The following is a 22,566-nucleotide window of genomic DNA, read 5'->3' as shown; positions in this document are numbered from 1 at the left end:
TCTTACCTAGTCTCATTAACTTTAGGTCGGATATCAGAATATTGGTGTTTAAGAAAGTCATAATTGAACATATCTATTTTTGCTGCATTGCTTACTTTTTTTACGGCTTCGACACCAGTTTTGCGCAAAAATTTGTTGTTTCTTTTGTAGACGTATATATTCTGAGTAATGACATATCTCCATGGCTTTCTTTGGAGAGATAGTTGAACCAATTTTACGATTCAGTTGATAGGTGCTGTTTTCTGACATTGATATTGTTTTCAAAAAATAAGAAAGGTATTTTTAAATTTCACCCTTTTTGTTCCTCTTGTCTACTTTTTACCTAGTCTCCACAATCAGAGTTCACATATCACATTATTTTTGTTCAAAAAAGGAGCAATTGATTATATCTTTTCTTAATGGAGTAGATTATTGCTTAAACAGCTTCGATACCGTTTTCTCGTTAAATTTATTTGATTTTTTGTTTTTCGTCTTTGTCACTTGTTTTTGTAGACGTACGACATATTCTGAATGACAGGTCTCAATATCTTTATATGGAGATATGAATGAACTTTAACCTATTTAAAGTTTATTTGATACCTTAGGTGCAAACTCACATTACTGTGCCTTCTTGTTATTTTTCTCAGCTTGCATTAAATAAATTTCGTCAACTTGGTTATCTATCTTTTTAACTTCACTAATATTAAGAGACCATACTTCGATGACGTTGCGACTCTTTCAGATTGGCCTTCTTTATTTATTGTGCAATCACGTTTAAACGATTCGCTAAGCTTATTGAAAGTTTTATCTAAGCTTCTTGAGTACCCTTCTTGCATCGTTCTTAGAGTTTTTATCTTAATTTATGTAACTAATTGTGTCTTCAATGACCATAAAGTTTCAGAGCAGATTGCAATTTCAAAAGTTACTATTTCTGATGAAGTGGGGAGAATTTTCGAATTTTTTAGTTTCACTAACTATTTTAAAAGGTGGAAAAAAATTGGCGGCTTAAGTTTTTTTGCATATTATTGTGATAATGCAGGCAAAGTATCCTACATGATGCCAGAAATCACTGTTGATGTTTAATGTTGCTGCATAGATTATATCATATTTTAATCATTTCAATGCTGTTTTAGCGAAGCTTCCTGGTGTAAATGGCAAATTTCTTTAATGAGATTTTTTATGGGGTGACAGTTAATTTTTTGCAATGTTTTTGAGGTTGACAATGCGGCAGTCATTTTGTCAATCTTTGAAAGGCTGTTTTTGTGAAGCTTCCAAAGGTCAGATTCGCTTTATTGATTTTTTTCTTGGGTGACCAGCGGATTGAAGCTGAAGTTTTTGAAAATTGTTTGTTCTTTTTCTTGTTCTTTTTGTTTATTCTTTTTGGCAACAATTTTGACTGGTTGGCCAATTCTGACGCTTTTCAGCTTAATTATATAATATATACAAATTATACCAGAGGCATTGCTCCAATGTATTATTGCGGCCGATATACTTTCAGGTCAATTGATGCGCTGATAAAGCTTCGCGTTGTTATGAGCGAATTCCAAATTTTGCATGAGTTTTTTTCCTGTTGTTGAAGTTACGCATCGCTTATTTGAATCCTCTACTTTTGTACCCCCAGTTTTAGGGGTTGTCATTTTTTTTACAAAACGGTTCGTTTTTAACTACACATGCTCTGTAACTTGGGGTGCTTTACTTACTTGAAAGATAAGATCCCTTTGTGGAATGTTTACATTCTCTTTGAATGTTGTCGACCAAAAAGCTGGGCTTGTGATATCCCAACAAAAAAAATCTATGGAGCCTAATTTTGTTTTTGGCTGAGTATTCTATTGTCATCTCTGAACGTCAGTGTATCAGTATTTTTGAAACGATTTGTCTGACCACTTTTTGGAACCGACTGGTTTCTGACTTGGAATAAAAATTTCATGTCATTCTGAAAGAGTAGTTTTGAGAGATTTTGTTTATTTCTTACAAGATGACTCAACTGTGGTTGCTTTCGCTTTGTGAAGATAATGCAGGCTTGTTAGGACTCCAATTTCATTTCCTTGCATCCTTCAACCATCAAGTGTTTTTCATGATCGTCTTAACCTTGATTCTTTTTAATGTTTGGAAGTTCATTCACGCGATACTGTAGAGCATTGACATTATTTTTCAGTAAAAATTCACTGCACCTCGCTGTAGACGTTGGGATAAGGATTGGGCGTAGATATCAGTTTCAATCAAAAATGAACGTAATTCGATATCTTTTGATCTTTGATATCTTTGATATATCTTTGATTATATCCATCTTTTTGATTTGGCGCCCTGTCTTGGGAACTTACTGAAGCAAAAATCTGATCGGTGGCCTACTGAAAGCAAAATTATGTTACGAATGCAAGTGTTATTGCTGTAGCCCACCCAATGTAGTGACATAATACTCTGAATGATGCCAAAAGTATGGGAACTTTCTTTGCCATGTACAGAATCATGCGAGCCATTTTGCTTGAGTTTCCACTTTTGCTATGACCAAAATTTAAAGCTGTAGTTTTTAGACATTCCGCCATCGTTTTTTTACTTAGTAATAATGCGCATCATAGGTCATTTAATTTGGGGGTAATGTATTTTGGAATTCCTAGCAATAAAAGATTTTTATTAATTCTTTGAAAGGTTATCATCGTTTTGCAAATCTATGAAAATTATAATTATTTTGCTTAGATGAAAATATAATCAGAATTTGGGTCAACTGAAACAATCTATAGCGTCTCTTGTTGATTATGCTGTGTAACGTCCTAAAGTACGTTTTGTTCCTAAAGATGAGAAAATGTATATTTACTTTATTTAATATCCTGTAAACTTTCTCAAGTATATTTGTTCTAAAAACCATTTAATTATCTTTTGTTATTTGATTTACCCATAACAGAGGAATTTGTGATAGTGCTAACCGGTATTTATATTTACAATGTACACTTTACTATGTTCATCTTATTTGCCTGGCACGTGTCAGCACGCGCCAGAAGTTCTATTTATCTTGAGTTAATCTTGATGTATTTGTATAAGTGATTACTCAAATGTAAATACGACCCTCAGGTCTTAAAAAGTAATAATTTAAGCGACACAACCAAGATTGTCAAGTTATAAATCAGCAGACAAAAAATTCAGTCTTAGATTGGAACCCCCTTTTCTCTAGTGACAAAACTAATAGCTGTCGGCCCTGCTCCGAAGTAAAATTGAAAACCCGCTCAGGCCCTGAACAATCACGTGAAAAGAATAATTTAAGAGACAAAAGTTATGTTATTAAGATGTTAATTAAACTAGCGAGAAACATTACTTCAACAAATTCAACGCAATAATATAGCCGGACAAAGGTATATTACATGGTGACAGGAGTGTAGACAGCTTTTCCAATTAGTTCCTTCAAAAAAAACAAAATTGTTTATCTTTTAAATGTTTCTTTTTCCTAATGCCATTGCTATTCAAAACATTATTGAGTTAATTGCACGATTCAGATGAAGTTAGACAACTGCACAAATTTGATTTAACACTCTTTTCTTACGGAAGCCCCAACATCGAAAATACCTCCGCAGAAACGTACTCTATCTTTCTTGAAGATAAAATTTTCATTATTTTTATTGTTGGACTTACAGAAGACTATAGAGACAGGCTCATTGCAATAGTATCATTCGACAATCAGTATGAATTCAAAGCAGCAATTAGGCACATTAAAAGGGAAATGCATCTCCACTTAGAAAGCCTGAAAACTCAATTAATATGCGAAAGCGGAGATTCAAATTAAACTTAGTACTTTATAGTTGTCCTATTACCGATGTCTCTCAACAAATTTTGCTTATATTTTACTGCAGCATTCTTTATCTTCTCCATCATTGCTTATTATCTGATCACAGCACTCTTCATTTACCTCTTCATGACAAACAGCGCCATTAGCTTTTCGTTCCAATTATCAATTGTCAATGCAACAGAGATTGGAGTCTAAAAGAAGGTGACGCCAAATGACAGTGACGTCACACTGAGACACATACACACAGAATGAGAGAGTGAAACCCCTTATTGGCAACCAAATCGAGTCAATTTGGAAACTGTGAGTTAGAACATATAAATTTTGGTGCTAAATTAAAATGCCTTCCCGCGATTTATATAATACCCAAATACTCCCTGTTATTAATAACTGCCGCAACTCAAATCATTTTGTGGAATATGTAGACTGTAACTATATACAATTCATTAGCCCCCAAACTAACAACCTTATTATCTCAACAGTTGTTAGTGCCTTTGTATCTGACAAACCAAAACAAATGTTGCTTTTAACTCAAAATTCTATTGACAAACGCGCCTTAATATTTATCCCCAAGACCTTGCGACAAAAAGCACGCGAATTTTCTAAAGTTAGACATCTCATGACCCATGGCTATGACATTGATTTAGATGATTTTGAATCTCCCCTCATCGTAATTTCTGAATAATTGCATTCCCAGCCCATCCAGATCATCACCTTTAATTTCATCCAGTGCAGTTTTAAAATTATAAGAAACTAAGATGGCCGCAAACGCCCAAATAACAGTAGAGCCCTATAGCGGAGCCAAAAATCAAAGTTTCCGCCAATTTGAGCACCTTTTCCGAGGTTTTATTGGTGTCGCAGCAATTCCTGCCAACCAACAATCAAATTTTTTGCAACTCCAACTCCGAGACGCCGCGTTAAGATATTTTCAAACGTTGCCCGAAGCAACCAGAAATGATCTTGAATTAAGTCTCACAGCACTCAGGGACCACTTCGCGAATCAAGATTTGCAAGAAGTACACGTTCTTAAATTAGAACAACTGCGATTTGACCCAAAAACAGACAGCCCCGAAAATTTCCTAGTGAACCTACAAACAAAGGCTCAGCGTGCGTATCCAACGCCAAATCTGCCAGCAGTTGCAGCATTAGCGCTTCCAGGAGATGGAGGAGCAGGGGATAGAGCAGAGCACGCACGCTTCGATGGAGAAACAGCCGCACGAGCTGCTAGATTGCAAGCGGCGGAGGACAATAAGAACGAACAAGTAAAACTAATCTTCATCGCAGCCATGCCGGGATGGCTGCGATCAAAATTGATGGAACAACCACCAGCCACGCTTGTTACCGATCTCTGCACCACTGCTCGACAACAGATGACAATTAGAGACATGTGCAGAAAAGATGACTATCCGGAAGATGGGTTCAATGAAATTAATAACACCATGTCCGAAAACTTGATCAATGCGCTCTCTAAATTGAACCAGACGCAAGATTCACTAGACAAAAAGCTTCAAACAATTGACGACCGCATCACGGCGGCACAGATAGAAACAACACAGAGAGACGTAACTCACTCTCCCCAGCAATCATTTAGTAGGCAGGGGCAATTTCCCGCAGTGCCCTACACGCCCAGAAATAACTATGCAAGCCAACTGTATCAGAACTCTTACAGAGGAAACAATCCTAGAGGTCGAAGCTTCCTTAATAGAAATCCGAGACCCCGATTCCCAAACACTAACGCTCAAGTGTTTTATCCTCGAAATTTCATATCTCAGTCACAATTTCGCATGCCCACCAGCCCATATATGCCTGTGCCTAGATCTAGCGGTACTTTCTGTTATACATGTGGTTATCCAAATCATCGATCAAGTCAATGTTCTCAGAGAGGTAGAACTAATAATAGAGGAACCTCATTTCCATTTAATCGCCAATCAAAAAACTAATAAAGCCACCCTTAACGCCCAAAAGTCGCAAACAGTCTTCCAAATCTACAGAGCAGTCTAGTAAACTATTTAATCTTTACAATATAAACTCAAATATGAGATCATCCCTTCTTCCCTATGTCAAAATTAAATTTAATAACGGAATAAGCCGTCGAGCACTAATTGACACCGGCGCTTGTGCAAATGTCATAAGCAACAGATTACTCCTAGAAATTACCGAAACTGACAAGAATGCAGTCATATTGAAGCAACCAGATTGCACTTCAGTTAAAATGGCTGGAGGACAACTAGTCTGAATAGAGAAACAAGCTGAAATTAAATTTAAACTCGCTCACAGAGAGTTTGCTGAAGACTTCCTCGTCCTTTCCTCAACAAACTCGGTCATCCTTGGCAACCCCTTCTTTGTCAAGCATGATATTTTAATTAGCCCAAAACAAGCCTTTATTCAATTGCCCGATCTGACAGTTCAAATTAATGAAATCAAGCCTGTGAACGAAAAACGACGATCAGTAAGACATAAGAAAATTCCCATTTACACAAACAAGAAGCACACAATACAGCCCAACGAGCAAATTTTCCTGGAATGCTATCTATCAGACAAAACCGATCAGTTTGAGAACAAAAGTGGAGTAATCACTCCCAATGAAATTCTTGAAAAAGAAACGGAAATCGCACTAACTTCTTCGCTAAGTACTGTAGGAAACAACAATACACTGTACGTTTCTGCTCTGAACGTAACTGAGCACCCTATTACAATTAATAGTCGAACAGTGGTGGGCAGATTCTCAATCCTCTCAACCGAGCAAGCCGACCAATTGATACAAATTGACCCACAACTGATAACGTTAGCAAAATCAAGAAACAAAGATGATTATTTTGCGGAATTGAACCAACTTATCCAAGATTTCACTCAACACAAACCAGGCCAAACTAGGAGACCTCCACCCGAATATAGTAAACTATGGTTTCCAACACCAGAAACTTGCGAGGATCCAAGTAATTTGCCGCTCTTACAACAAGAAATTTATGACCAAATATTAAAATTCCAAAAGTTGGAGAAGGTCGATCCACGAAGTAATGAGGAAGACCAAAAATTTTCTCTCAGTAAATTTAACTGGGAAAATTCGTTATTAAACCAGAAGCAAATCGAAGAATGCGAGCATTTATTAATTGAATATTGTGACATTTTTGCCAAACACCGATTTGATGTTGGATACAATACGGAACTAAAAATAAAGTTAACCCCAGAGCATGACCTACCCGTATATGTACAAGGACCACCAACCCCAATTCATCTACGTGACGAACTACATATTGAATTAGCATTAATGCACTACTATGGACTTATAACAACTTTGTCACAGTCTAAATACAGTAGTCCATTATTTGCACATAGAAAAGAATCAGGCAAACTGCGAATTTTAATTGACCTGAGAAGAGTCAACCACCTACTCAAAAATGACTACCACAGCACTCATTTCCCAATCTCAAACATGGCTGATGCAACTAGTCATTTTGCAGGAAAAACGTTGTTCACAAAACTTGACTGCTCACAAGCTTATCATTGCGTACAGATGGCGGACGACACCTCAGTACAACTTTTAGCTTTCAATTTCTCATCAAGAACTTACGCGTACAAATGTCTAGCTCAAGGACTTAGCAAATCAGTCACTGGTTTTAGTTCATTCATTCGCCATTATCTAGACCCTTGTCTAGCAGCCTGTATATGCACACAATTCATGGACGATATTGGGAGTGCAGTAACAGAATTTAGTCAGCTACTTACTAGTCTAAGGAAAATTTTTGACTGCATCCGAAGATCTGGACTGAAATTGTCACCAGAAAAATGTGAAATTGCCTCACAGTCAATCAAATTTCTGGGCAGCACAATTACAAATGAGGGAATATCTCCACAAGCAGAGAAAATCAAAAAGTTTTCAAAGAAGATTACGATGCCAAGAACAACTAAACAGGTCAAAAGATTAATTGGCTCGGAGTCAGAAAATTTGAATCCTGAAAACCTGTAGCACGCTACGGTTCACGTTCACAAACGCCACGATTGCCCGAATCTCCTACACAGCCACCAATCTTAACAAAAGAACAAAAACACCAAATAATTACAGAATCTTCGCGCAGATCAAGAAGGGATCAAACTCCAACTAGAGAAACGAAACTAGACCAAGTACGATCTAGCATTGAGAGATATAAACGAGGCTCAACTGATGAGAACAGACAAGTAACCCGAATCCAGTCAAAGAGCAAACAAACTACTTCAAACCTAATTGTAATTGAAATTCGAAAAACAAGAGCCAAATTCTTCTATCATAGAGGTGATATACTTAACTCCAGAAGCTCTTTTGTACATTGTGTATCAAGTGATATGAAGATGCGTAAAGGCTTTGCCCGGCAAATTGCCTACTATTACACAGAAATACCGCAGAGTCAAGCATTTGCGCGAAAACCGCCAATAGTTTCAGTTTTATCATTTTATGATACGACTTTAAATCGATATATCTTCAGCCTGGTCAGGAAAGAAAACTATTATGATAAATCTACTTATTACTACTTCTCAGTTGCCCTTCACACACTACGATTCGTCATTTTGAAGTACCACATACGTTCGATAAGTTTACCAAAACCCGGATACGGTCTCGATCAACTTTCAGAAAAAAGTGTTGTACGACAAATTATTGAAGTTTTCTCGGATATTCCTGTAATAATTTACCTCTACAGCTACAGCACAGACGTAAACCGATAGTTTGCAGTGGCCAACTAAGCATTTGATGCATATTTTCAATCACCAGAGAGCCAAAAACAGCGTCTAAATTCCAAAAATAACCAAAAATTGTAAAATGTGCACTTAGTTTATTTACAATGTTATTTACAGAAATCAACCCTAGATGATACAAAGTTCATCCATAGCTTGAACATCTGTTGCCAATGATGTTGAACGCCCAGAAAGGAAGGTAAATTACGATATGTTGAAAGAAAAATGGACTTTTTCCAACAAATAGCCAAAAACTGATACCACGAATGTGACCCTCAAAAATAGCTGAGTTAGAGCCTCGAAAAAGGCCCCTAGAGGCCCGAAAACCTTTTCCTGAACCTCCACTGATCCAGACTAGGCCCCAGGTGCCCCAGGAACGAGTCCCAGGTCAATAAATTGAAAGTACTGCAGACACGAAATCACATGATTCAGACCTCCCAAAAACATCAAAAATTTGGACAAACGAAGTTACGGTGCCCGCAATATTGATAACCGAGAAAAAATAACCTGCAAACCAACAACTAAGATGTTATTAGCAACCAGTCAGCCCAAAAAACCGGTAAAGATCACCATCAAAACTCGACAAAACTGATTTCGTAGTCCAAGTGATTTTGTGGGCCAAGATACACAAAAACGTTCAAAAACTATGGAGTTCCAAAAGATCCTCCCCACTGGTCAAAAATTAGCCCAAATGCGGCTTATTATATATGTGAAACAAAAAAAAGCAGCAGTGGTCAGTTTAAATGAAAGAAAATAGAACCCAAATCATTTTGAACAAATTTTGGAAAATTTTGCAAATTTCGCCAATCATTGTGAAAAATTTGAACTCTTACAACTCAAATACTAGGACGAAAATCAAAAATCTGAGATGTAGGGTTATACACCAGTACATGGCCTTCAATTTGCGACTACTCTCAGCTCCCTAGCACGAATGAAAATTTTCGGAGACCTCTTGAAAAAATTTATGCCAAAAATCCATACTTAAAGTAGACGAATGTGAACATAAAATTCAACCTATACTACTCAGTGAGCTTTCTTATTATAATTATAGCCCCCGCTTATTTGCACTAATAACCTACACTAGCAAACACGCTTAATTGACGTTGGTGCTCTGCAATACGCTATAAGTGGAAACAAATAATGCACTGCTTATGTGTAAATACCTAGTCATAAGTCGGAACTTGTCCCAGGTTTCTCGGGTCCGTCGTCATCAGAATTCTTCTTGAATTTCTTCATCAGTTTCTCCTTGCGATCTGAAATCAAAAGGATAGAGAAAATAAACGAAATAAAAGCGAAAAATCTAAAAGACACCAAATATAAAGAATATTGATACATTATCCAAATGATAAGAAACCGCGAAAGAAAGTGAATATTTACCCTCTTTCTCCTGTTCCTTCCTCCTCTGAGCAATTTTGTGCCCCCACAGATTCCTGGTCTTCTTCGGGTTCCGCCCAAATTTTGAAGTACCGGCAACAAGAGGTCCTGTCTCGGCCTCCCGCCGAAGAGCCTCCCCTGCATCATTTGGAATTTCATGCAAAACTGCCTTTTGTCGAACTGGAGACAAATTTCGGACAATTCTCTGCTCTTCCACTCCTACACCGCTGGAGATATTCCGGTTTGCACATGAGGCCTCGACTTTTGTCATTTTGGAATTCGCCTCCCAACCAACAACGAAAGCAGGTCCGGTAAAAGTAAGAACTGCGTGTCCGAACATCGAAGGCTGTACAATCAAGTCCCCAGGCTCTGTTAGATGGAAAGAGAGCGTAGACTGTAGATTCGCTGGCGCTCCTTTTTGCACGAGATCCATGAAGGATTCAACTGATTTCACCGTTCGTACAAGCCACTTTGACGCATTAACACCATGAGCATATATAAAAGCCTTCCTGCCGAAAGAAGTAATTGAAATTGAATGATCTGCACAAACTTCAATATGGGCTTCAGTAAACCACCTATCACTGCACAAAATACCAGCAACTACGCGAAATTCAAGGCTAGAAGGCACTTCGAACGTGCTCAAATGTTCAACGTTACAAGACCATGCTTTTGAGGAACTGAAACGACTATCAGCATGAGGATGGAGTTCTTTAACAATGCACTTTCTGACAGCTGAACTGACGTTGCTACCCCACAAGCGCACCATTGTATCGGTATTCCTGCACTTCGATATACCAGACATAAACTTCGAGTCCATCGAAAACAATTCTTGCTCCTTTATAACAATCACTTCCTTGAACCAATCACCTGACTCCGTTACAACATTTCCATAACCAGCTCCACGAACAGAACTACAAATCGATTCCCAACTCTTCTTTCCAGCGCCCGAGAATACCTTCACTCTGTTCCAGCCAACTCCAGTCCAAACATCTTCATCATTAAATAACTCACAGAAAGCATTTAAACTTGACATTTCAACTGAAAGAAAAAATAACTATGTCACAGACGAACCAAAAGACCTTAAGTCGAACAACATGCGAATTAATTTAACAACAATCAATGAGTGACCTATTTTAACAGTTAACAATGCACGTAAAATGTTTACACAAAATTAAAACACACAGAACTGTAACAAGAAAATGGCAGCAAAAGAGAAAGAGAGCAAATCTGGTATTTAATTAACTGGTAGCGTACTTAACATCGTCTAGAGCTCACTTAAAGTCCGAACAAAGCTACGCGTTTAACAATCATTCAAGTTGTGAACCAGTCATGTAGTTCAGTAATGTAAAACATCTGAGTATGCAATTATGTAGTTCAGTATTGTAAAACATCTGAGAATGCAGGAGTACCCGATAACTCATCAGCAAGGATTTATGACATACGAGGAAAATAGCTCCCCAAATTGGAAACAACTGTAAAAGCTCTATACATCAAATTCCTGAACCCTTCACTGTAATACATCCCAATCAGCACGGCAACTAGCATTACCAGCAAAACCAAAACCATAAGGAATACTGCTACTCCAGAATTTTCCACATCTTTAACATCACTTTTGATTAAGATATCCTGGCATTGTGGAATAACTGATTTAACCCACACACTGAACTTTGGGAAGAACGTTCCATTTGAACAACATTTTAGTAAATTGCCAGAGATAGTTATGTTAAAACACATGGCTTCAATCTAAAAGACTCAAAGAAAAACTGTAACAATCTGCAACATAACTTTCCTGGAGACTGACAATAAACTAACCACGAAGTCGAGTTCCGGCCCTAGTGGCCTACCTGGGCGTTTTTAATATAATCAATTTTCGCTGCCTCGACCCGCGCAGCTAGGAAAACTATATTTATTTATAGATCACCAAAATCATCTACATCACCAAAATTGGAAACAAATGTATACAATCTTAGAGCAAACATTTACCATACAATAAACAACATCTCATTATGGTAAAGTCAACACTTGAGCAAATATTAGTCGAACAACATTGTAAGCGTCTAATGAACATCACTTGGTTTGACTTTCGACTTACAGTACACTTTTCTTCTCTCACGATGAAAACAACAATTTGTTCGATTCTTTCTCTTTTCTGCTTGGTTTCTGAAAATATTAATGAAGAGACACCAACAAAATACGAAGCGCTTACTAAAGGAATTTTATTTCACAAGGAGTCTCAAACTCTACTCGCAGAAAAGTTTTTTAACGTAGAATTCTTAGTTCCTTTTCCGCAGTAAGATTTTGTAATGAAAAAACAAATTGAAGAAATGCTGAAAAAATTAGCAACTATGTGGACAGAACCGTCAATTTTGTGCCCAGTTAACTTTTCAGCGCCATTTAACTCTTCTAATAAACCTTTCAACTTGGATTGGATGCTCTCAAAAATCACAAATGAGACAAAATCAGCAGAAAACGAAGTGAAACGTATGCGCAACGTTACCGCGAAATTTTTAAGTCCTGAAGAAGAAAATGGTCAAAGAAGCAGACGAAAACGTGCAGCACCAGTAGCAGCAGCTGCCGCAGTTGCTGGAATAGCACTCTTTGGATCACTCGGAGTCTTAATGGCAGGTTCGGAAGGATGCGGAATAACTGGATTGTTCGGAAAATGCCAAAATTATGGACACAAAAATGCGGAAAACATTGAACGACTTAATGAATACGCATCAGTTCTTACTGATTATGTAATCGAAGTTGAGTCAGCCAGCAACGAAAAATTCTTTCTTATCTCTAATGAAATTGCTAAAATTTCGGAAATCCAACAGGAAATGCAAGATAATCAAAATAAAAACTGGAAAGTAGTACAAGATCAATTCGACATTTTCGAGAAAAATTTCCACTTATTACGAGATTGTACACAAATGCTTTTCTCGAATCAGTTATTAAATTTCAATTTTGATACTGTAGCTTCGCTGTTATCAATTTTATACGCCGACATCAAAAGTTATCGTTCAGCTTTATATGCCTATAGTATAAACTTGTTAAATTCCATACCCATTCAGTTAGATAAACGATTACCAATGTCATTAGTTCCCCGCGAATCATTGTTAGCCGTCTTAGACTCAGTTCATGATAGCCAGAAACATTCAACAGATCGTTTGTCACTTGCAATACCCATGAAGGATCTCATGTCATATTATGATGCCAAACTTGTTTACGAAATTGCCACCGTTGAACAAGGATTACTTTTGACTCTAGCAATTCCTCTTGCATCCCGTCAAACGTCATTTCACGTCTATAGTGCGCACGTCATCCCAATGCCCCAACAGGATCCTAAAGAAGCCCTTCAGTGGATCATTGAAGGTCCATACTTGGCAATTTCGCAGGATTCCATGGAGACGACTACATTGACGCAACAACAGCTCGATAACTGTCTAGGATCTTCAACTTATCGTATATGTCACGAAACAATGGAGACTCATCTAGCACAATCATCTTGCTTAGCAACACTCTATTTTCACGCGACAGTCGTTGCACTTTCAGTATGCCAAACCGAAAAGGTAATGCTCCCAACGCCTGAAACTGCTAGAAATCTCGGTTACGGGATTTGGCTAATCATGAGTGCAAAGCCATTTACGTGGAGAGAATACAATTTGAACGATGCTTCGTTGCCTACCAGTGAAGAGAAGGAGGGATGTCGACTCTGCATAATAACTCTCCAATGCGGAATTCAATTGATCAGCAAACACATTAAAATCCGGCCGGACCTCTCGAGTTGCCGAACAATTCCAGCCACTCGAATTGATGTTAAACTTGCTGACCCTCTTCAACACCTGATTTCATCGTTACCCGAAATTGAGAAGCTTCCCTACTTTACGTCGAAAACAGATGCTAATATTGAATTGTTTCAACAATTGCGAGTAGAAATGATCAGTACAACTGATACTCTTAAACAAGCCGATTTAGACAAAATAGCAGCCCCTTTAGTCCACAAAATGCAACTCCTGAAGCCATCTCTTGTTGATAAGTTAGAATCTTATGTTCCAATAAAGCTTTCCCTAACTCTGACAATTACAGTCTTCATTGGAAATCTTCTTCTTCACATTCTAGTAATGTATCTGTATCATAAGATCAAATTTTTCCAACGAATAACCCCTAATTTTATGAAATTCTCCGATGGAAAAATCCCTCTCAAACCAGTAGTTTCGGTTGCAAACAGTGATTTGACAAAGATACAGTCCCTTGACCACAAAATGAAAAATTTGATGACTATTGTTGGAGAGACAAACGTTGATAACAATATAGATGCACGTCTACTGAAAATTGAGGAAGAAATTCAATACCTTGACAATGAAATATGCGTTCTTAAAACAATGACCTATCACAAAGATGATGTCTCTGCAACTACACAAAAGCCACATTTGCCGATTAGACGAACTAAATCGACAATTTCTATGCTCTCCAACCGAGTGAATCCCGAATTTCTTCAACTTAATAACGACTCTATGGAAACTGACGAAAACGCGACAGAAACTTAAGGGTGGCTCCTTATTAACATCTTTATCTGTGTGTTTTATCAAAAAATTTATATCTAAATTTTTCATTAAACGTGGGTAGTGTAACGTCCTAAAGTACGTTTTGTTCCTAAAGATGAGAAAATGTATATTTACTTTATTTAATATCCTGTAAACTTTCTCAAGTATATTTGTTCTAAAAACCATTTAATTATCTTTTGTTATTTGATTTACCCATAACAGAGGAATTTGTGATAGTGCTAACCGGTATTTATATTTACAATGTACACTTTACTATGTTCATCTTATTTGCCTGGCACGTGTCAGCACGCGCCAGAAGTTCTATTTATCTTGAGTTAATCTTGATGTATTTGTATAAGTGATTACTCAAATGTAAATACGGCCCTCAGGTCTTAAAAAGTAATAATTTAAGCGACACAACCAAGATTGTCAAGTTATAAATCAGCAGACAAGTAATTCAGTCTTAGATTGAAACCCCCTTTTCTCTAGTGACAAAACTAATAGCTTTCGGCCCTGCTCCGAAGTAAAATTGAAAACCCGCTCAGGCCCTGAACAATCACGTGAAAAGAATAATTTAAGAGACAAAAGTTATGTTATTAAGATGTTAATTAAACTAGCGAGAAACATTACTTCAACAAATTCAACGCAATAATATAGCCGGACAAAGGTATATTACATGCTGCTAATAAAGACTTTTGTGACAACTTTTTGGCATTGGTGGTATAATTGTCCGTAATTTCTCAGGAGATCACAGAATCGATTTTGTTCAGAGTTTACCAACAGGTCAATTGAAATCAAGCAGCCATAAGGCGCAGAACAAAATTGTCAATAGAAGAAGTACCAATGTCTTACTGCTGAAAAGAAGATCAAATACCGTTACTGGCTCTGAAAACGGAGACACTGAAAATAATTGTGATCCAGAGGGCAGTTTTGGGTCATTTAGCTCTAGCAATCGTTTTGAAGAACCACTTGTTCCAACAAACTCGGCATATCCAAATAAATTTCAAGGAATCTCAAATAATAGCTTTGAATCAACACCAAAAAAGGAACGTTCGAGTTTGAGTGGAAAAAATCAACAGATTAGAAGAGCAAATACAGAGAACGGTTGTCAAAATTATACACCTGAGTGTTGTTTAGTAGAGTCACTTAGAAAAGACTTTTGTACTTGTGCCAGTACTCATGTAGACAATTGTCAAATCTATAATAGATCAGCGTCCACCTCTGATAATAATAGTTTTAAGGAGAGGCGTAGCTTTACGCAATTAAGCAGTGGTATCCGCAGAATTAGAGGCGGTCGCAGGCCTTTATCGGAATCATTTCTTCAGACAAACGAACTCGCTATTCATATACCTGAAAATGTATCGCTGGATTGTTCGCTTGAGGAAAGCGAGGAATTAGTGGGTATCGATAAATCAACTTCAAGTGATACAGTACAGCGTTACAGTGGTACTAGTTCCGTATCTGAGAAGTGTGAGAACATCATGGCGACTACTGTTGCTTCTTCTATTCCCACCTCAAACAATAGTATCAATAACAACAACGCTATCCCTCATCACGTGACTACCCATCATAATGGACATTCACAGATAACGTTTGATGATAGTACTGCAACAATTCCTCCGACTCAAAGCGTGACAACGGCGCAACCCTCTGTTGCTGTTTCGACTTCCACTGGGTGGACGCAGTCTGTAAATGTGACTTCACAATCAGTTAATGTGAATGAACCGATCAGTTCTATCCCAACAACACAAGGTAATGAATTCGTTTTGGTATTGCATTAAATTAAGCTGCCTAGATTTAGAGAATAAAACAGAAGAATATCAAAAGTTATGGTTCTTATAGGTGCTGCTGAAACATTCAACATTTTTTTTACCGCAAAACATGTCAGATTTTAGTCACATTTATTACACTGTAATAATCAGTTTTGAATTAACCAGGAAAGATGTTATCTTAATCACCTTCAAACAAATTTCATTAACTAAAATTATCTCAGAACTTTAAAAATAACTTTACATGATTGTTTCTACTATATTTGTGTAAAACATTCTTCATCGGATCAATTGTCTCCATATCTATATAATCTCCATATAATTTGTTCAGATTTTTGTTATTTTGGCATTTTCTTGTCGACTAAAGGACTTAACTGTAAATGTTCTGAAAGCAGGCTGAGCAATGGCTTTTGGTTTCAAACAAAGCTTTGGAAAAAATAATTGTCGCGTTTGGGGAAGAACAAAACGTTACGATTAAAACTGTTCAATAAGTTTCTCTATCTCCCGATTTCTTATGCTGTTTTCCCGGGACTTTTTAATTTAATTTTTATCAATCCAAGTTTTAATTGCTCAATGGGAGTTATTCGAGTTATTCGCGGTTGCCTGCAAGTTAGGTTAGTCGTTTAAAATAATGGGCATGAAGCTTTAGATTTGTAAAAATTTGCTTTCAATGAACACTTTTTTGTCGCACAGACTATGTTCTGGTGAACGGGCTTAGCAATTGTTTTTATTTTCCTTGGGAAATTCTTAGCCTGTGTTTTTTTGTGTGTCTTCAATTGACATCTAACGTCTACTTGTCTATTTTTAATTTTATAGAATACTGTAAAATCTTTAATTGCTCTTGAACGAAGTTCATAGCAATTATTTTAAACGTGTGTGTTTTTTTATCCAAAATTTTTGCATAACAATTTTGACTTTTCGAGTGACTTTTACGCCCTTGACTTTTTGCGTTTCGCGTGATCTAAAATTCTCTCTCAATCACAATTTCATGCAGCTGAACTCAATTGGCAGCAATTTAATACTAAAAGTCAAATGAAAAGCGCGCCAAAACTGGTGCCATTTTTTACTTTAAATCTTAATAGTGGTATATGCTAACCTCTGTGGTTATTTGAAGCCCACTATTGAACTTCTTAGTCCCATTTAGGCTCCCTCCATCCTTCTGCCCCCCCCCCCCCCCCGACTGAAGCAGGCTGCAATTCATTTAGAGCTCCCACTAGTCGTTCGAGAGCAATTCTTCCGACGTTTAGTCGGTTGTTTTTAATTTAATTTTTAATAATCGAAATTTTAATTGCTCAATGGCAGTCATTCACGGTTGCCTGCAAATTCGGTTAATCTTTTAAAATAATGGACATGAAGCTTTAGATTTGTAAAAAAAAATCGCTTTCATAAAAGTTTTTTTGGCGCAAAGTTTATGTTCTGGTGAACGGGCTTTGCAAATGTTTTATTTTCCCTGGGAAATTCTTGGGGTGTTTTGTGTCTTCAGTCAGCATCGAACGCCTACTTTTCTATTTTTAATTTTCATAGAATACTGTAAGATCTTTTTAAATTTGCATTTCAAGAACTGAATTTTGCTCAAGTTCTTGTTTGTTCGCTGGTTTTTTACTTTTGCGTTATTGTCTTTATTCTTTTTGACTTTTTTGAAAATTGTTCTAGTTTTTGTCTTTTTGACAGATTAGTTTTTGCAGTAGTATTTTTTCATTTTCAATGAGAAGACAAAACTACTTCAAGCACTTCCACGTTCAGGCTGCATGACTATTAGATTTGTACTGTTTAGAATTTTATTTTAAGCCTTTCACTTTTTTTGGTCTGACCCCACTTTAAGTTGGCGAGGAACCAGGTATATGCTTAAGGGTGTTATTTAGTTGCTCACTATCAAAGTTTGAAGCATTCATTATAAACGTACGGGTTTTTTGCGCAAAATTTTTACTTAGCAGTTTTTGCGGTCTTGAGTGACTTTTTCACGCTTGGGTTCTTCATTTTTAATTGATCGAAGTTGCTGTTCTTCTGAAAATTTGGTGCTAGTATAAAAGCGATTGTGAGCGAAAGAGTCAAAACCGCTTTAGCTTAGTGGTCCAGATGTCTGACTGACATGCTGCAGGTCCGTGGTTAAAACTCATTGTGGGGGTTGTCTTTTTGCACCGTAAAGCATTTATACACTACCTCCCCTCCAAAATAAATTGTAGTCCTCTGTCTTACGTGAGAAATTCACTCGACGTTACCTGGTTTATGTCTTGTTCAGTTTTTTCCACATGGGTTGTGGTATCACTAGAAAGACCGTCAGGCGTAAAGTATAGAATTAAAACGGTTTTTTGTTGAAATTTTGTAGTGATAACGTGGATATTAGTGGTCTCATCGTGGTTTTTAGAACTGCATAGATTTGGTCTTGAATACATTTTTTTTCATTTTTGGGTCGATTTCTTTTCACGTGCGGTCATCTGACTTCTGTTTTTGCTGAACTGAATTTTGAATTCCGAAATTTCTGAATTTTGGCCGTTTTTTCTTTGTCTCTGAGTCTCTGTTCTCTGAGTCTAAGTTTTGCTGACAGGGTCTCATTTAAATCCTAACGAAAAATAATTGAACTTAAATAATGTTTTGTTTTTTTTTTGTTTTGAAATTTCTTTGTCGTTAAAGTCTAGTGCTTGCTGTTTTTTGTTGATTTATCTCTTGTTCTATCAATTTTAACAAGTGTAATCAGCCTTCCGCTAAGCATCAGTCAAATTAGTTAATGAATCTAATTTGTAGCTAATTTATCTGACCGAAAAGCTATGTGTTTGAACAGTCTTTTCAAGTTTTCTGAATTTTGCCTTAAATTTGATGTGTCCATTTGGCAGCTAATAGTATTTAAACTTTTTGAATTTTTTATTTTCAAAAACATTTTGCCCCTCACTTTTGTTTTTTGGCGAATTAATAGTTGTGTTAATTAACCTCATTGACAAGAAGTCATAGCTGCTTTTTAGTGGAGCAAAGGGGGTATATTTAGTTGTTTGTTTTCGTATTGATTTTTAACTTTGATTTCTTTTTAAAATAAAATGAATCTTGATTTTACAGTTTTTCTCTGAGTATCAATAATATCCAGTCTGATCAGATTTCTGATGACTCATTCAAATAGTTAGTGGTTACATTTTTTAGCTAATCTTACTGACCGAAAGGCTCTTTATATTAACTTTTCTGGTGATTTTTCTGAATCTCAATAAGGAGTTCTCTTTTTGAATTGTTTTGCTGTTATTTTTCGCATGTGGGTTTATGATTTGATAACAAATTTTTTTAGATCAATCATTTGATGAGTTACGCAGGCAAACCTGAATTACTTCACTCTTGACTTACCATGTGATTATCTAGCTTGGTTGACCTCTTTTTAAATTTAATCCAAACTTCTTTTCTCAAATTTGATTTAAAAGTTAGTGCAGAGGTCATTTTATTGACTTTTGCGCTCACTTATAAATCTAAATTTAGATTTTATAATCTAATCGAAATTAAATTTTTATTACTTTTTTAAGGTAGTCTGCCCGTGTCAACCTCGTTGTTGTTTGGGGTCAATTTTTCGTCGTATTTTCTTGCTCTATGGTTTGAATCGTTTGAGCAATATATAGCAATCAAGAGATTTGATTGTGGGGTGGAATTTTAAGTTATATCGTTATGTAACTTAAAATTATAAGTTTGCTTCACAAATATTGTGATACATTTTTTCATGATAACAAATTTTGGCAGACGGAAGTCTTTCTTCGTCTTTAGATGTCTCGGAAGGTTTAGTTGTGAGCTTTGAATAGTTTAACATTTTGTTTGATCTCTTTGAAAGACCACTTGGTCACGATTTCAAAATGTGTAGGAGAAAGTTTGTCATCAGGTGCTCTAGTTTTCCATTTTAGAATGTTTTCCTTCTGTTCTGGTTGCTGGATATCTTCTTTCAGTCACTGGTTGACTAAAATAATTCGGGGAGTTCACTTGGGAGACTGCAAACATTTTATTCTTCATCATTGACTAGATTGATAGGTTTCTCTGTAAATGTGCCAATTTAAAGGATAATGAAAGTTCCTATAGAGTGTTAGAGCCTGGAAAGTTTTTTTCGGGCAACTCGGTAATAATTGTTGCACAGCTCACAGGTAATGAATCTTCGAAATCAATTTTTTGTGTTCTTTAGATGTTCCAGTGGGCGGTGGGAACCCGAGTATGCAGATCAATGTATTCACCCAGTTGGATGATAGAGGACCTCGTAGCTTGCATCGACTCTGTAGGCTCACCGTCGCCAAATTAGTGCTCAAGTTAGTTTCCGCTTGACAAATAACCTAGACCTTCGTTCTTGTGTGCGCTCAATAAAATGCATGAGCAAATTTTTGCTTCTCGGTTGATATATTTCGACCATTTTTTTTCGAGGAGATTGAACACCTTTCCTTTACAGTCAAGTTATGTTTTGTTTAGTAAACAAGTACAGTCTGGTTCGCTTTCGTCCATTTACATTGCAGTACAGTTTCAAAACACCAAGAAAACGTACAGAAGTCCAGAAATTGTCACCACTGCTGCAACTGCTACGACGACGTCAACAGGTGTCAGCAGTTCTAGTAATGCCAATAGTTCGTGTTCGGGGATCGGAAATGTAACACATGCCTCGGCTCAGCACAACTCAACCTCCACTCAACTTACTCCGGTACCGCAACAGGCAATCACGGCCTCCTCAACTAGCAATAACAATCCCAATACCTCGAGCATTAATACAATAAGCGCTGTTGCCACGCAGGGTGTCTCAAATCAAAGTGGTGGCAACAGCCAGTCTAACATTGGAGCTCTACAGCAAAACAGCGGCTCGTCTGGAGTCGCCACGTCTGGGTTGGCATCCTCATCATCATTAACTGGTGGAACTCATGAAGCGTCTGGGGGGTTGATAGGCGGGTCACAGTCGTTCGTCTCGGGGTATGGCTTGGGTTTGGGAATGTCTCCACAGACGGTGGCTGCTACTGGCACTGTGTCATCTTCTGGAATTGTACCCTCAGAAAGTCAACTGCTACCTCCACCGCTGATTGAGATCTACCCTAACTTTCAGGTTCATTAACCTTACTCTTCTCTGCTGTGTTTGCCTACAGTGTTCGCATTCTTGGCTCATCTCTTTAATAACCGCAAAGCGATAGCTGAAACTATTATTGGCTTTCTCTTATTTTTTTTTAATAGCCGCCCTCATCTTCTCAGCCGGCTATTATAGCGCTCCTATTTTTTACAATTCAAAGAATTTGAATTGTATTGGGGCGCTCTCTTTTTTTTTTTTTAAGATCTGTTCACACATTTTCATGATTTTTGAAGTCAAATTGGAGTAGTGATTTTGGTCACGCCGAAACAGGAAGTGGAGCGAAAAAGCGAGTGGTTTTGCGGCGTGAAATTTTTTCGCTCTAAATTTAAAGTAGAGTGAGAAAACGGTGTTTGAACAAAAATTCGCTTTCTCGCTAGTGGTTTTTTGTTCACATGCGGCAATTTCACTCTGATTTTTACTGTTTTTTCGATTTTTTGGATCGGATTTTTTTGTAATTGGTTTTCCCAATCCATTTATAGTCTGTTCTCGGTCTAGTTTTCTGTTTTGTCAATGAAAATTCTTTGAATTGTACGTCAGGACTTGTCCTGCTATGTTTTTTTACTTCGTCGAATAAAAAAATGTTTCGCTTTACCTCATTTTGCCGCCTTTGCAACATTTTGCGTGAAATCTTTTTGACTTCTCTAGGCTAGTTTCTCTCTTCTCTCATTCTGCTAAAAGTGATTTTGAACATCAGTTGCTCTGCAAACAATTCAAAATGAACAGAGTCAGTATAAAAAATTGAAGTCAGAAATAGAAACGGGATAAACCCATAAAGCCCAATTTTAGATGCCCGCTATTTGAACGTCGGTCCTATAAGTATTAGTTACCTCTCTCTAATGCTTATTGTTATTGATAGTAGCCCCTGTAGCCTCTCTCTAAGAAACAGAAGTATCAAGAAACAGAAGTATCAAGTCTCGAAGAAACATCAAAATAAATCGGAATTAAAAAAATGTTTTTGTACAAAAATCTTTTTTTTTCAATATCTTCTGTTATTTCAATCCCAATCATGCTTATTGGAATCAACGGCGGCTATTTTCCGGCAATCTGCCGGGTATGTTTTTACAATCCCAAGGATTTGGATTGTATTGTTGCGTAGTCTTTTTTTTATAGCTGCGAAGCTGTAAGCTAAGCGGAGCTATATTGCGGTGCTATCGGTTTTTACAATTCAAAGATTTTGAATTGTATTGGGGCGCTGTCTTTTTACGACTCGAAGAGGAGTATTGGAGAAGTCCTTTTTTTTAATTAATTTTATTGGAGTGAATTTTGAAGCGGGAAATGAAACGCGTGAAAAAATTTGGAGTAATTTTGGTACTGAACAAACGTAAAGAGCGGAGCGAAAAGTGAGTGGTTTTTGTTCATACCGCTGTTTGAGAGCGAGAA

General features: G+C 37.0%; 1 protein-coding gene across 3 annotated transcripts in view; it reads left to right on the top strand.

Moving 5' to 3' along the window:
• The window catches only part of LOC142345764 (uncharacterized), a 170,167-nt gene that overhangs the window by 14,439 nt on the left and 133,162 nt on the right, over nt 1–22,566 (top strand). For all 3 annotated transcript variants that reach the window (XM_075398080.1, XM_075398082.1, XM_075398081.1), the window contains exons 3-5: nt 15,106–16,113; nt 20,269–20,389; nt 20,547–21,165. In XM_075398080.1, coding sequence (XP_075254195.1) covers nt 15,106–16,113; nt 20,269–20,389; nt 20,547–21,165 — 1,748 coding nt within the window. The remainder of the gene's footprint in view (nt 1–15,105; nt 16,114–20,268; nt 20,390–20,546; nt 21,166–22,566) is intronic.

This window comes from Convolutriloba macropyga, chromosome 9 (assembly GCF_964194025.1).
Source record: "Convolutriloba macropyga chromosome 9, txConMacr16.3, whole genome shotgun sequence".
Taxonomy (NCBI): Eukaryota; Metazoa; Xenacoelomorpha; order Acoela; family Convolutidae; genus Convolutriloba; species Convolutriloba macropyga.
The sequence above is the reverse complement of the archived record's forward strand: the minus strand, read 5'-3'. Positions and strand labels throughout refer to the sequence as shown.